At 35.7% G+C, this 12,609-nt stretch overlaps 2 protein-coding genes across 4 annotated transcripts; both read right to left on the bottom strand.

Moving 5' to 3' along the window:
- Positions 1–345: 345 nt before the first annotated feature.
- Positions 346–9,045, bottom strand: LOC110821695 (zinc ion binding/nucleic acid binding/hydrolase). Of its 3 annotated transcripts, XM_088216015.1 has the most exons (16): positions 8,898–9,045; positions 8,648–8,770; positions 8,020–8,227; positions 6,360–6,862; positions 6,170–6,274; positions 5,526–5,790; positions 5,379–5,441; positions 4,464–4,538; positions 4,248–4,366; positions 3,435–3,505; positions 3,244–3,331; positions 3,000–3,140; positions 2,702–2,928; positions 2,128–2,401; positions 1,746–1,979; positions 346–1,158 (listed from the first exon to the last, which is right to left on the bottom strand). In XM_088216015.1, the coding sequence occupies exons 2-16, from the start codon at positions 8,738–8,740 to the stop codon at positions 712–714; spliced, it is 2,913 nt and encodes a 970-aa protein (XP_088072141.1). In that variant the 5' UTR covers positions 8,741–8,770; positions 8,898–9,045; the 3' UTR covers positions 346–711. The 3 variants fall into 3 exon arrangements, with proteins under 3 accessions (XP_088072141.1, XP_088072142.1, XP_088072143.1); XM_088216016.1 differs by lacking the exons at positions 8,020–8,227; positions 8,648–8,770; positions 8,898–9,045 and adding an exon at positions 7,103–7,972 and having other exon boundaries at positions 6,360–7,003; XM_088216017.1 differs by lacking the exons at positions 8,020–8,227; positions 8,648–8,770; positions 8,898–9,045 and having other exon boundaries at positions 6,360–6,447; positions 6,555–6,678.
- A 675-nt stretch (positions 9,046–9,720) lies between these two features.
- On the bottom strand, positions 9,721–11,775 carry LOC110821773 (putative xyloglucan galactosyltransferase GT12). Its single transcript, XM_022051719.2, has one exon. It carries the CDS (start codon positions 11,710–11,712, stop codon positions 10,072–10,074), a length of 1,641 nt encoding a protein of 546 aa, XP_021907411.1. The 5' UTR covers positions 11,713–11,775; the 3' UTR covers positions 9,721–10,071.
- Positions 11,776–12,609: the final 834 nt, after the last annotated feature.

Below are 12,609 nucleotides of genomic sequence, written 5' to 3' on the forward strand. Positions count from 1 at the left end.
AGTGAATGATTAAAAAGCATGTTAACATGTAAAGCCTTTGTTTTATGATTGATGTATGGGATGAGAAGTACATGCGCAATGAGCATCACTCTTGGAAGTCATATAGGCAATAAATAATTTCCACAATCATTAGACTCTATTAGAAGTAAAAAAAAAATTTGGATCCCGACTTTCAAATACTTCACAAATCCAATTAAGCCGTAATGAGTTTTATATGCAGTAATATTAGTAATATTATGTAGTAATTCAGCAATTACTGTATAATGATAACTTCTCCCATTGTAATGTTGCTAAATGACCATAAACTGTTTAGGAAATTACAAGATAAATGACTTAGAAGCATAATGAATCATGGAATTATTCTTCATTTTTATTTAATCACCATAATTAATTCTCATTTTAAAAAGTAAATAAGAAAAATCATCCAGAAAAGTTAATGTCTTATGCCTCCAATATTCTGGTGAACAATGAATTGGCAGAGTATTCTCTCTCTCTCTCTCTCTCTCTCTCTTTTTTGCTTTTTCCCCTCTGACACTTTGTAGCAGCACATGCAGGAACTAGAAACGAGACCCCTCATAACTGAGAGACAAGTGCTTAACTATGTGGCTAAGCTCATTGCCTCATATGGGTTCCCTTCTTTCATCTTATTGTTGAAGAGATTGCTAAGGTAAATGCATTCGAGAAAGTCATCAATACAAATGCAAATGTCTCTCATGTAGATAGCGGCAAAGGGCTTACTTTACAGACCTCTGTATTGAACCCACAATCCATTAGAAGCAATAGCCATGCTCGTTGTTGTTCAGAGAGTCGATCCCTTGGACCTTTAACTTCAACAAGCTTTGCTTCACCTCTGTAGTCTCCGTGGAAGCGCCATAGCAATAAATCTGGCATTCCACTGGACCAGCTCTTGTAATCTTGAGCAAGATGTCGGCAGAGTGAGGATAAACAAGGACCTCCAATGCACGTGACAGCTGCCCGGAGTTCAGAGAGAGAATGCCTTTCCCAATGAACTCCTCTACAATTTGTCCCCAAATGCAATTCCCATGATGTGATGAGCATCTCTTCAGCCATACCATCATTGATTTTCTTAAGGTGAGACTCTATAAGACTCTCCCTTGTTAAATAAAAGCCATCGGTCTCTAAATCCAGGGGAGCAGTCTGCAGAAAGCACGATATTTTATATTTAAGCAATTTCAACTCGCAAACAAGGAAGACTAGTGTAAGAAGTCCTTTTCGTAAAAAAATTTTAAGGATGAGTGAAAATTTACGCTTTTAACGAACTATGCTTCATTACTCAAGTCCATCCATACCCTTTCTTTCACTAAAAGAATAGTCATATCCCTCTCTCTTTCCTCCGTACAAAACACAGACATTTATTCCTCAATTAGAAAGGTTACAAGAAAAGGTAGGACAGACCAAACTCTGAAACTATAGTTGGTGCTCTTATCCCAAGAAACTACATGGAACTGAGCAGAAAGTTCTTTTGATTTTATTCCTGCACCTATGAAGCTCGGGCCTTCCTATCATTCATCTGGCAAATGACCAAAATACTATTCATTTGATGTGAGAAACACAAATCTCTTCTCTTCCTTTGTCTCTCCTTCATCCTAAAACATCTTTGATAGGTTGACAAGTATTCTTCTAGTTCATACTTATACTGTTTTGTTTTCAATTGTAAGCAAACAGAAATATTCTGTGTGATCATTATTTTATACAAAATCAATTTATTAGCTTGAAAATCAAACCTGAAATTTGGTGCGGAAAACATTTGGCACGTCAGAAAATAAAATATCCCACATAAGAAGTCCGAAGATAGTCAACCAAATGCCACTTTCAGAATGAACACCCTGCCACCCTCCACCTTCCCCAGCATAATACTGCAATGCGAGCTGCTCTACACCGCATTGTTCCCCATCATCTCCATAAAACCTGCTCTTTGTACCAGTTTCGCAATTCAAAGGTCTCCCTTGAATATGAACCTATACTCCACAACAATTGTCATCAAACAGGAGAAAAGGACAGCATGTCAGAATATCAGACGACAACTTTTAGTTCAAAGTTCTAGAATCAAGGAGCATCTAGATTCTAGAAAGTTAAAAACCATGGGAGAATAAATAGAGCAATAACCTCTGGGATTTTTCTCTTGATATAATCTGAAAAACTTGGAGTTTTCCAACGTCTTGGAGGTTTTCCTAAGCGAAGAATTCGCCTTTGCAGTGCCATTCTTGAACCAGCACGTACCCATGGATCTAATAATCCATTTTCTGCAACTGACAGGCTCTCATTGGGCAGGTCCATGTGCTCCAAATCAACAGACAATCTTAATATCCAATATCCTCTTCTTCCATCACAATTGAGACAATCAAGTAAGAGCCTGAGTAGATAAACTGCATCATTGTACCTAAACCAGAAAAAATAAGTTCTTTACGCAGCTAAAATCTCAAATGCATAGAGGTGAATAGTATGCAGTATCTACATAAGTCAACTATTTTCCAGATTTTGCAGGCTCCTAACTTCTAGTTAGCATTGGTTATCTATATAATCATGTCAGGGTCCATCATGGAAAGGAGTTAAATGATTGATGAATGCCAATAGTTTCCCCAGGAACATATAATGAAAGTCTAATTATGATTGATTCTGGAACCAATCATGTTGTATGCATATAAATAAAAACAATGATCCATAAGTACAAATTTGATACCTGCGCTCACGCTCAAGGAAGGAAATTCCTAATAGAGCCACCTTTGAGTAAACCCATGATGCAGTAAACCGTGAACTGAATGCAGCAACTGATTTAGATGTTCTGGATTTAAATTCTTTTGTATAAGAGCTGGAAATATGGGAGTCAGCTATCGTGATGCATCTCAACACCATATCAATCTCGTTTTTATCAAGAGATTGATCCATTATTTGTGCAACTTCAATAGCCTGCAATAAAAGGTTGTTTAATATGGTAGACATCACAGAATGTTAATATTTGTTCTCATGGAAACAAAGACCTCTTCATAAGCAAGCAGCTCCACTTGACAGGAGAAGATTCGCTCTGTGATTATGCACTTGTAAGATGGATACTTGACGATCCCCATATTCACCAATACAAAAGATGACAGATCCTGCTCCCCATTCAGAAAGAAAAGCCTCTGCAATAGCAATAAAAATCTTGAGTAGTTGTAAATCATTCAATAAGTTTATCTAAACATCTATTGTCTATTTATATAACACTATGCAGAGATTTATGATCACCTCAGCACGCCAGACAAGGGATTCAGCTTGTGAAGATATCCTAACACAAAACCCTGTTTTATCTGAAATCAAGCTTGGGAGGAGCGGACTGCACATTGGAAACCAAGGTTGATGAAGACAGAACTTAATGAACACGCACTAATTCATCAAATTAGCAGGTTTAATGTGTCTATAATGAAAATCGCATGTACCATAACCCGTCTTCATAGGAAGAAAGAAGGGACCCAATAAGATCTTGCTTTCTTGAGCCACGATCAAAATTCTGAAACCTCAACAGAAGCACCAAACTGTAAAAAGCTCATAAAAGACACGGCAATGAACTAGAATTTAACTTATCTTTTTCCTTCATAAATGAGGAAGAAGTATTATTATGGAAAAGAGTTGTTACAGAAGAGGAATGATGATAAGGCATCCTATTTGAACAAAAGCTAATTGGCCTATATTGTGCATGCATATATACATCATGTGCTTATTTATAGATACAAGTACCAATAAGTTTACTGCTACAAAAGAAAAAATGTTTGACCCGTATCTGTCCACACAGCAGATCTCTTCTTGTGTAGTCATCAGAAGTCAATTCATCACTGTCGGAGCATAAACTATGGATGCAACCAAAATTAGAAAGATCCAACCAAGATGCTCCATCAATATATAAGATTTTCTTTCTTTTTTCTTTTCCAGAAATGATATGTACAAAATTTAATTATCTGAATTGAGATTGACCTCCTGCTTCCATAAAAAGGTGATGTCCTGCTGGGTGGGCATCCAACCTCTGCCCGCCAGCATGGACACTTCAAGTTTTAGGCAACCATGTGATTAGTATAATTAATAATTCACCCAACCTTCTTTGCCAGCAACAACTTCCGATCTCTTAAAGTCTTTGTACTGATAGATGAACTAACATTCGATATGACATTGTTATTTTGTTACTCTCAATAAAATAAAAAATTTAACAAAATCATGCAACAAAAGAGACAGAGTGATTGGATTACAGAAATACAAACCTTCTTAAGCATAGACAAAATATCACGGAGCTCAAAGACATTAAGTAAATCTAAGATATGCTTCATATCATTGTCATGTAGTTCATTTCCATCTTCAAACGGACAGATCATGCCTATTGCTGAACATTCAAAGGAAAATAACTTTCCCGTTAATAACTTCAATTTTAAGTTTGGCATGAAGAGTTATGGTCAATATATCTAGTATATAAAAATTACCAATGAGTTCCCCAACAGCTTTTTGAGAATCCAACACTTCAGGGTAGGAAATTCTAGACAAACGAAACCATGGCCCTGATTCAAACAACCATATTAAGGACTCCGATTATCTTGTTTAGAAAATATGTGAACCACATTACAATACCACAAAATGTAAGCAAAAGTCTGTCATGCCTAGAAGAGCAATTTGCATATATGAAAGTCACTAATTATTACCAACAAAACTATAGGATTAAGAAAGAAGATAACAGGAGCTATCTGTAGCAAATTGCTTTTAACTTTTACGCAAATAGCACAAAACAATAAAACATGAACAACTAAAGCCATTTAGATCCACGTTTTATCAACTAAAAAATCTTCAAAAAAAGTATATAGAGAGGAGGGATAATCATAATGCAAATTGCTTGCAAGAAACCATAATGCAAAATTATACAACAATACCCATTGCAGCAACCACTACATGTTTGTTTGTGACAGTTCTATCAGATAAAACTTACTTGTAGCAATCATATTACAGTTTCTTCATCTGATTGAGTTCTAGATATTTGTTTACATGTATATATATAAGAAAATCAGATGGCAGCACACATAGAAATGATCCAGGAGCTAACAACTTTTTTTTTTCTTCCAGACTTGCAACACTTCTAAGACATCAAAGGACCTCTTAGAAGAGGTAACATTCCATGGAATATTTATTAGCTTGGCTATCCTGTATGAACACAGCCAGCATCTCTAGGTACAAAAAACTCTTTCAAGACGATAATTCTTAACAGCTTATGCAATTGATATCTTCGTTAAACAGAAATGGAATTCATACAGTTATTTCTCACTGCCATAATAATGGGATCATATTACAAGGAAAATAACATGAAAAAACCAAAACATAAAAACAAATGAAATTGGCAAATGAAGCACCTTTCCGTGTGTAAAGCCGAATAAATAGCCTCTGGCTATCCTCCGAGGCTGAGGTGAGTGATTCTGTCAACAGAAACATAGCAGCAGTTCATAATACATTAAAAAAATGCAATTACAGAAACAAGAAACGGGATATTGGTTTTATACCCAAAAAATCTTTTTCATCAGCCGTGAAAAGATGAGAATTGTTCCCTAGGACCTCGTTTATCACCAGGTTAAAATTTTGCTGATACTTCATCATAGTGGGCGGATGTTTCCTCTGAGATTCAACAACCTGAAGGACTTTTTCCCACAAAACTTTAAAATCTCCAAAATCCTTGTATTCTTTGTCATCATTGGATGTCATCTTGTTACACGTAATATCAATGGGAACAACTTCAGGATAATATTTTGGAAGAGCAGCCACTCGTCCCTGCAAGAAGTCTCAGACTGAAACAATGACAATTAAACATATAATTGTCTATTGCAATAATTACTGTGTTTCTACAAACAAGTCTTATGTTGTCAATAACTAGCTGACCTTAGCTTGTTTCAGCAAAATATTTTCTCAAAGAGATGGTATAAAACCATAATTTTTTATCTTCAACCTTGCCAAGAGAACCAGAGTACAAGGCTGGCTATCCATCTACTACTACTTTTTCTCATTGCCAGGATATTCCGAAGAGGAGATATCTCCTTTGCTTAGCATATTATTTTTTTGTTACCATATTCACTCAATTAGAACACATAGACAGGTGCACATAAAAAATCAAATTAACAGCAAAGCATTCAATAAACAAGAACTGAGTAACCTCAAAGTTCAAGCAATACTTCTCAATTAATGGAGACAAGTATTGAGCTAACTCTCGAGGAAGATAACCAAGCACTTTGCTGACACCAGAATCTGCAGAGAGAACCTGATGCAAAAGGGCCATACAGTTTCTTTAATGAACATACACGAGAAAACCATTTTATGCAAAAGGATAGAAAAACAAAATAAACCTTGATAGCATTCCGGTCCTTAATGTTAGCAGGATCTCTAAGAAGAAAGATGCTCATCCCAAAACTTAGCATCCTTTCATCACTGAACCTACGACCAACAATAAAAGTTTGAAGAGTCACTGCAGATATTTCAGCCGATGTTGTATCTGTACAACATTCAGGCACCTCGCTATTTGGGGAAAATAGTCTGTCAACCTTGCAGTGAATAGTTGAATCACTAATAGGATTTTCAGCCAAACAATCGCTGTGACTTTGTTCAACGGACCCCAAGTTCAACAGCTGTCCGCATGCCTTGTGATCATTTTCTTCGGCCACAACAAGGTTGGGGAATCTATGAGTAGCTTTCTTTGCAAGTGAATGCCCAGGACCTGTATGAATTGCATTCATCGCCAGTCGCTCTGATCCATTAGAAAGAAGTTGAACTTTTGATCTTGAGCAAAAATTCAACTGCAGTAGGGTGCGCTGCGTCAATTTTCGTTTGGTTCCTCTTGACAGACATGAATCTGAAGGCCATTAATTTAACTAAAAGCATCAAGACTCAGAGGTTAGTAGCAGCAAACATCATGTTATATACAAGAAACTGGATTAGGATGTAGCATGATACTTCACACATCATACAGGGAGGCAGTTCTCTTAATCCCTACCTGGTGTAAAACAAATAGCAACGCACATTTTTAGTATCTGACCACATACAAATACAAATTAAAAACCTCTGGAAGCATCCAAAATTCTAATATTCCAACCTGATTAATCGAAATTGATCTTTGAGGAAAACCTGCCAAGTGGACTATCAAATTACAATAACATAATACAAAATACTGCTGCATCAACTTTGTAACGAAGATATCCACCTAACAAATTTTTCAAGAGCAAATGGTTGTTCAGGAACTCTCAGAAGCTTGATCTATTCACTTTTGAGGGCAGGAGTTCCTCTCTCTCGATTTGTGAATTCATCGATTTTGCTCAAAAAGAAAATTCACAACAATTTAACCAGGAGAAATATCATGCATGAATTTCTCCTTCAAACATATCCTGGATTACCAAAAGAAGAAGGTAGAGTTGACCTAATATTTGACAACAAGTCAGGAAAAGACAAAGCTTTCCCACTCACTGAGTATCGAAGCACTAATGTGCATTATAACATGATGATTGATAAAGCACCACATACTGTCAAATGACGAACAACAAAACATGTGTTGTAAATTGATAAACAACAATATTCATTTACAAACTGATGTAGTACAAAAAAAATAGTTTGTGTGTCCCCCCGTTGCATAAGGAGTAGAGAAACTGGCACCTTACATAATAAAAAACCCAACTTGAGAATGGTTTAGGCAATGAAGCGACTAGGACGACAAGAGTTTTGAATACTCAGAGACACTTGCACACTTTTATGCTGAACAGCAATAATAGAACCAACATTAACACTTAAGATGCAAAAAATCTGAAAACATTTATGCACAATTGGTAATATGAAATGCACTACTGGAATAACAGTAATTTTTAAGTCTATTTTGGAGATATTAATAACACGCATATTTCCTTAACCTTTCTGGGTACTTATCAATTGAATAAAAGATGAATATATAAAAGAGAAATAAGCAAGAGATTTACAGAGAGAGAGAGAGGACGAAGAAGAAAATAGAGAATAACAACATACCCAGATGTGAATTGATCATATAATCCCCTCCTTGGAATTTTTTCCCGCAAACAGGACAGTTTACCCAATCAGAAGACAACATCTCATCAGCAACGCCTTTTTCATTTTCTACAGCTCCAGAGGGACTCATTTTATCCTCAGATGATTTTGCAACACTCTCAGTTGAATTGATTTTTCCATTCTTATCAATGCAGAAATTCAGGGAACTCTAAAAATTTCAAACTTACAGTAAGCAAAAAATTTAGTATTCAAAGAGAAACGAGGAAGAAGTGGACATGAACTTAAAATTCACAATTCTGGACTTATATTTTCAAGAGTACACATAAAAATCCGTTAAATGGCTTAGCAACTATCAGAAAAATGAATTGAATGTCACGTTTTAAAAGCTACAAGCTTAAAAACATTAAAATTCAAAAAGTTTAAAAAAGAAAGAAAAAAGCCCTTCAAAAACCAAGGCTATCTAAAATAATCAATTGCATATTATATATATATGAAAGCACACGTATTGAATCTCTTCTAGCTTTGATATACATATAAATTTACATATACATGCACAATCGACGCGACAAAAAGTGAAATGTTAACGAAACGAGAACGCGCGCGCGCGCGCGAGAGAGAGAGAGTGTACCTGGAGAGGTCTAGAGAGAAGAGATTTGCGATTAGGGAGGAATCTTCTGCGTCTGCCAATCAATCTGATCAAGCTCTCTCTTCCTGTCAGCATTATGTTTTACAACTCTACTGATGAGTAGACCTGCAAGGTTTTCCAACAAATTGTTGACGATTTTGCTTTAGCAATATCATAAAATGCAGACAATAAATGGATCAAAGATTTCCCGCAAAAAACTGAAGATAAAAATTGAAGAACAGAGAAGCTTAACCTTGAAAGAAGGTACATGAAATCAGAGCGGCAAGCAAGCAAATCCCCTTCGGCTAGGATACTAGAAACTTCAATTCCAGGGATATATCGTATGTTCTTCGCTCCATTCAGGATGCCCAAAACGGCTGCGTTTTAGGAGCGCGGCACTATTTAACTGAAACTAATTTTTTAAATACAAACCGCAATTTCCAAATTTCTTATTACATAAAAATATACTTTTTATTTATCTAAAATTTTACGAACTAAACTTGAAATTTTTTTTGTTGATTATGAAATTTTTTATTTTCATGCTATTTTTATGGAGAAAATTACGTTGAAATTTATGTTGGTCATTGACTTAGTTTTGTGTGTGTGTGTGTTTGTTTTTTTTTTTTTTTTTTAAGAAATAAAAAACTTATCTAATACATTTCTTTTTTATATTTTTTTTTTAAAAATTATATTTTTTTTTATATAAGAAAATTAACTAGTAGTTATATAGTAATTTATTTTTATTAAAATTATAATCTCCTAGCATTTTTTTTATTGAAGAATAATTTTCTCTAGTCGAATTTTCTTCTTTTTTTCGTTAACAAAATTGACATCCCATAATTTTAATATTTATATTATTTTGTTATGGTATTATGTAAACATATTGTCTACTTCAAATTTAATGTTTGATTCATATTTATTTATTTTTCTAATACTGATTTATAGCTATATATAAAATTGATAAGGACAAAACTAATGACTATATTACATATAAAAGTAGTGGAGACACTGAATCTTAATCCATAATTAATAATTACGTGTAAAATCAGAATACTCATTTATATGCACACACACACAACAATATTTTTTAAAAAGTTAATTAACAATATTACAGTTCTTTATAAACAAAAAAAATAATGTTAAACAGAAAACCTTTCATTGTTTTCATATACACATCCTATATGAGAAAAAAGCTAAAACTATGACTCCTTTTTTAAGTTAGCAGTCACAGAAGATTTATAGAACTTCTTAATAAACAACTACCAAGGGGAATAAGGGAAAAAATGGAAGTTCGGACAATTTGTCAGGCCAGAAGGAAAGTTACCAGCCAAAAAAATCTATACCCAATTCAATTCTTCTTTCTCTGTATATATATGTGCGTATATATATATATATATATATGAGTTCCAAAAAGTAACACCTTATTCTCAGTTCACTCTGATATTCTCTGACAATTTAATCGTCGAACCACGGACTGCGGCAACATCCTTGCCCTCCTTCATGTTTCTCCTTACTCTCCCTACTCTCTCAAGAACCCTGCTCACCGCTACATCAAATGCGTCTTCAAGGTTCAGCAATGGCGAACTTGGGTCTGCGTATATAATACTGGGGATCATATTCACAACCTCCTCTCTCATTCTCTTTACTTTCTTCTTCCTAACCTGAGCCAACACCTTCTTGATACTCACTCCCTTTTTATTTATATCTTCTTCGGGTATGAAAATGGAGTATTTGGTATTGTTTCTAGGGAAATACCATAAGTACTGTGTGTAAGCCGAGTCGGGATGGAAGAAAACCGGGATGCAGCCGGCGAGAATGGAGTCGAAAATCGACCGGCGAGTGAGGGAGTCGCCGGGAGGTTGTAAGCAGAAAACAGAGTCTTGAAAAACCTCCATGATTTTAACAGGATCATCACAGTTGTTCTCATGGCAATTCAGAAGCTTGCAGCGCCTGGTTGATGATAAACATTGTTTGATGATTTTCCCTCTAATGGAGCCTGTCATGTTGGGTCGTGGGGCTCCGACGAAGGAGAATAAGAACCGCCGGGTTCGGGTTCGGGTTCGTACCCTGTTCTGCCATTGACGAACTTGGTCGTCGCTTGATGGATGAAAGTACGTTGGGTACGGAATCGCGATTTCGTTGTTCCATGGAGTTGACTCGATGGTCAACATCGTCATGTTGGAAAATTCTGGTAAGAACATGAGCTTGCTTCCCCACTCGTCTTGTTCGTCGTTTACTCTGCGAAAATCCCAAGCAATCCGACCAGCTACAAAAAAATGGTCTCTGCCTCCCATGGATTTCCACTCAGGCCGCTCTCGGAGCCATTTCGCCAGAGTTTTACCCAGAGAATCTCTTATCGATACGTTATACCCCCATAAATGCCGACCTATATCGAATCCCGCGAAGTACGGAACGTAAATTGCAGACGCCATGGCTGAGTTGTTCGTCAAGCATTCGTAACCTTTCATTCTGTCGCGAAAAATTGATTCTAAGAAAAACTGATTCGTCATAAACCAGCCTTTCTCTGATAAAACCCCTCTGGAATTCTCCACCGCCGGGCCAAGACCCGAATTCGCCATAAACGGGCACACGTCGAACCATTTAATCAGTTTCCGGCAATCCTTGATTACGTCGTCGTTAAACCTACTTGGAAGATCGTGAATGTATATGTATCGACCTAAACAGTTATCTTCTTCCTGGCCTCCAGTGAGAATCTCGGCTCCATCATTAATGGCGATTTCAGTACTTTCAGTTATCGATGGACTTTTACTCCTGAGAAACGAAACAGAGTCAATGATGTTGAGCTGACCTTCTTTCTCGATTGTTTTCCCACTGTCGATCATCGGAACAGGACTGACTGCCATCCTCGACGAGCTGGAAACTTGACTGGAATTAACAGAGACGAATTTCGAAGCATCGATCGAAGTAGTGAAGTTGCTGAAGAGAAGAGTGATGCCATAGATGCCCCCAAACGTGAGATAATCAGCACAGAGCAATGCCAGGCATGAAACAAGCGAAGCAACAATCAAAAACCAGATTCCCAAACTCGATTTCTCCATTTTGATCATCTCCCCGTAATGTTCGTCGTCAAACAGAGGAAAATAGAGAGAATGGTTGGGAGTGTTTGGCTTGCGGGAAAAGAAAATTAAGAAGGAAAATTGAAGAAGGGAGACGATGAATATTCGGTAGTATTAAGTAGGGGCCCAGCAGATTTGGAAAAGTCTCAGAAAGTGATTGACTTACTAATCTGCCGTGTCATTTGACTGTGTTTAACGTATATGGTCCACATCATGCCATCAAAAAACAATTTCTTGCGGGAACTTTTGTAATTTTATGGAAATTTTGGGATATTCATGAAATTTAGTTGGTATTTTGGGATTCTAGAGGATTTTTCTGTGACATTTTTTTAATTTAGGGGGGAAGAATTTTTTTAATGAAAATCTTGGGGAGGAAAATTAAGTTTAGAATTCTTTGATTTCAGTTTCCAGAATTTTGAGATTTTTTAATTATTGTCAGAGTTTTTCTTAAAAGGAAATGAAATAACTGCAAATTAAAAAATGAGAATTGAACCATTTTTTCAGTGTAATTAAATTTAGTGTCCATTGAATAATAACTCTGAATTTAGAGAGTGATTAATTTTATGTTATAAATTACACAAACTTCTAATATTTTACTATAATTCCAAATAGTTGACTTTTCAGAAAAGCCATTGCTACAATTGGATCTAAAATTTTTAAAAATTTTCAAGAATTAAACTACAAAAGAAAGTAATTACTCATTTTTAATTTAATTTTGTCGTATCTCATTAGTGCCCAAATCAGTCAACCAAAATTAATTAAATCAATAAATTTAATATTTGTCCTAATACTAACAAATATCACGTGTCGTGTATACTTTGTAAACCACTAATTTGCTCAATTTATTAAAAACGGTTTCAATATTAATCTGCACATATATTTATTATA

This window comes from Carica papaya, chromosome 3 (assembly GCF_054855325.1).
Source record: "Carica papaya isolate Zhongbai chromosome 3, ASM5485532v1, whole genome shotgun sequence".
NCBI lineage: Eukaryota > Viridiplantae > Streptophyta > Magnoliopsida > Brassicales > Caricaceae > Carica > Carica papaya.

Bases quoted from the DNA above. Each gene is read 5' to 3' on its own strand.
- LOC110821695 (XM_088216015.1), bottom strand. From the start codon at position 8,740: ATGCTGACAGGAAGAGAGAGCTTGATCAGATTGATTGGCAGACGCAGA. The intron at 3,141-3,243 runs GTGATCATAAAT...TTGCTATTGCAG, and splicing joins CCCTTGTCTGGCGTGCTGAG to AGGCTTTTCTTTCTGAATGG. The intron at 2,929-2,999 runs GTCTTTGTTTCC...CTTTTATTGCAG, and splicing joins AGCTGCTTGCTTATGAAGAG to GCTATTGAAGTTGCACAAAT.
- LOC110821773 (XM_022051719.2), bottom strand. From the start codon at position 11,712: ATGATCAAAATGGAGAAATCGAGTTTGGGAATCTGGTTTTTGATTGTT.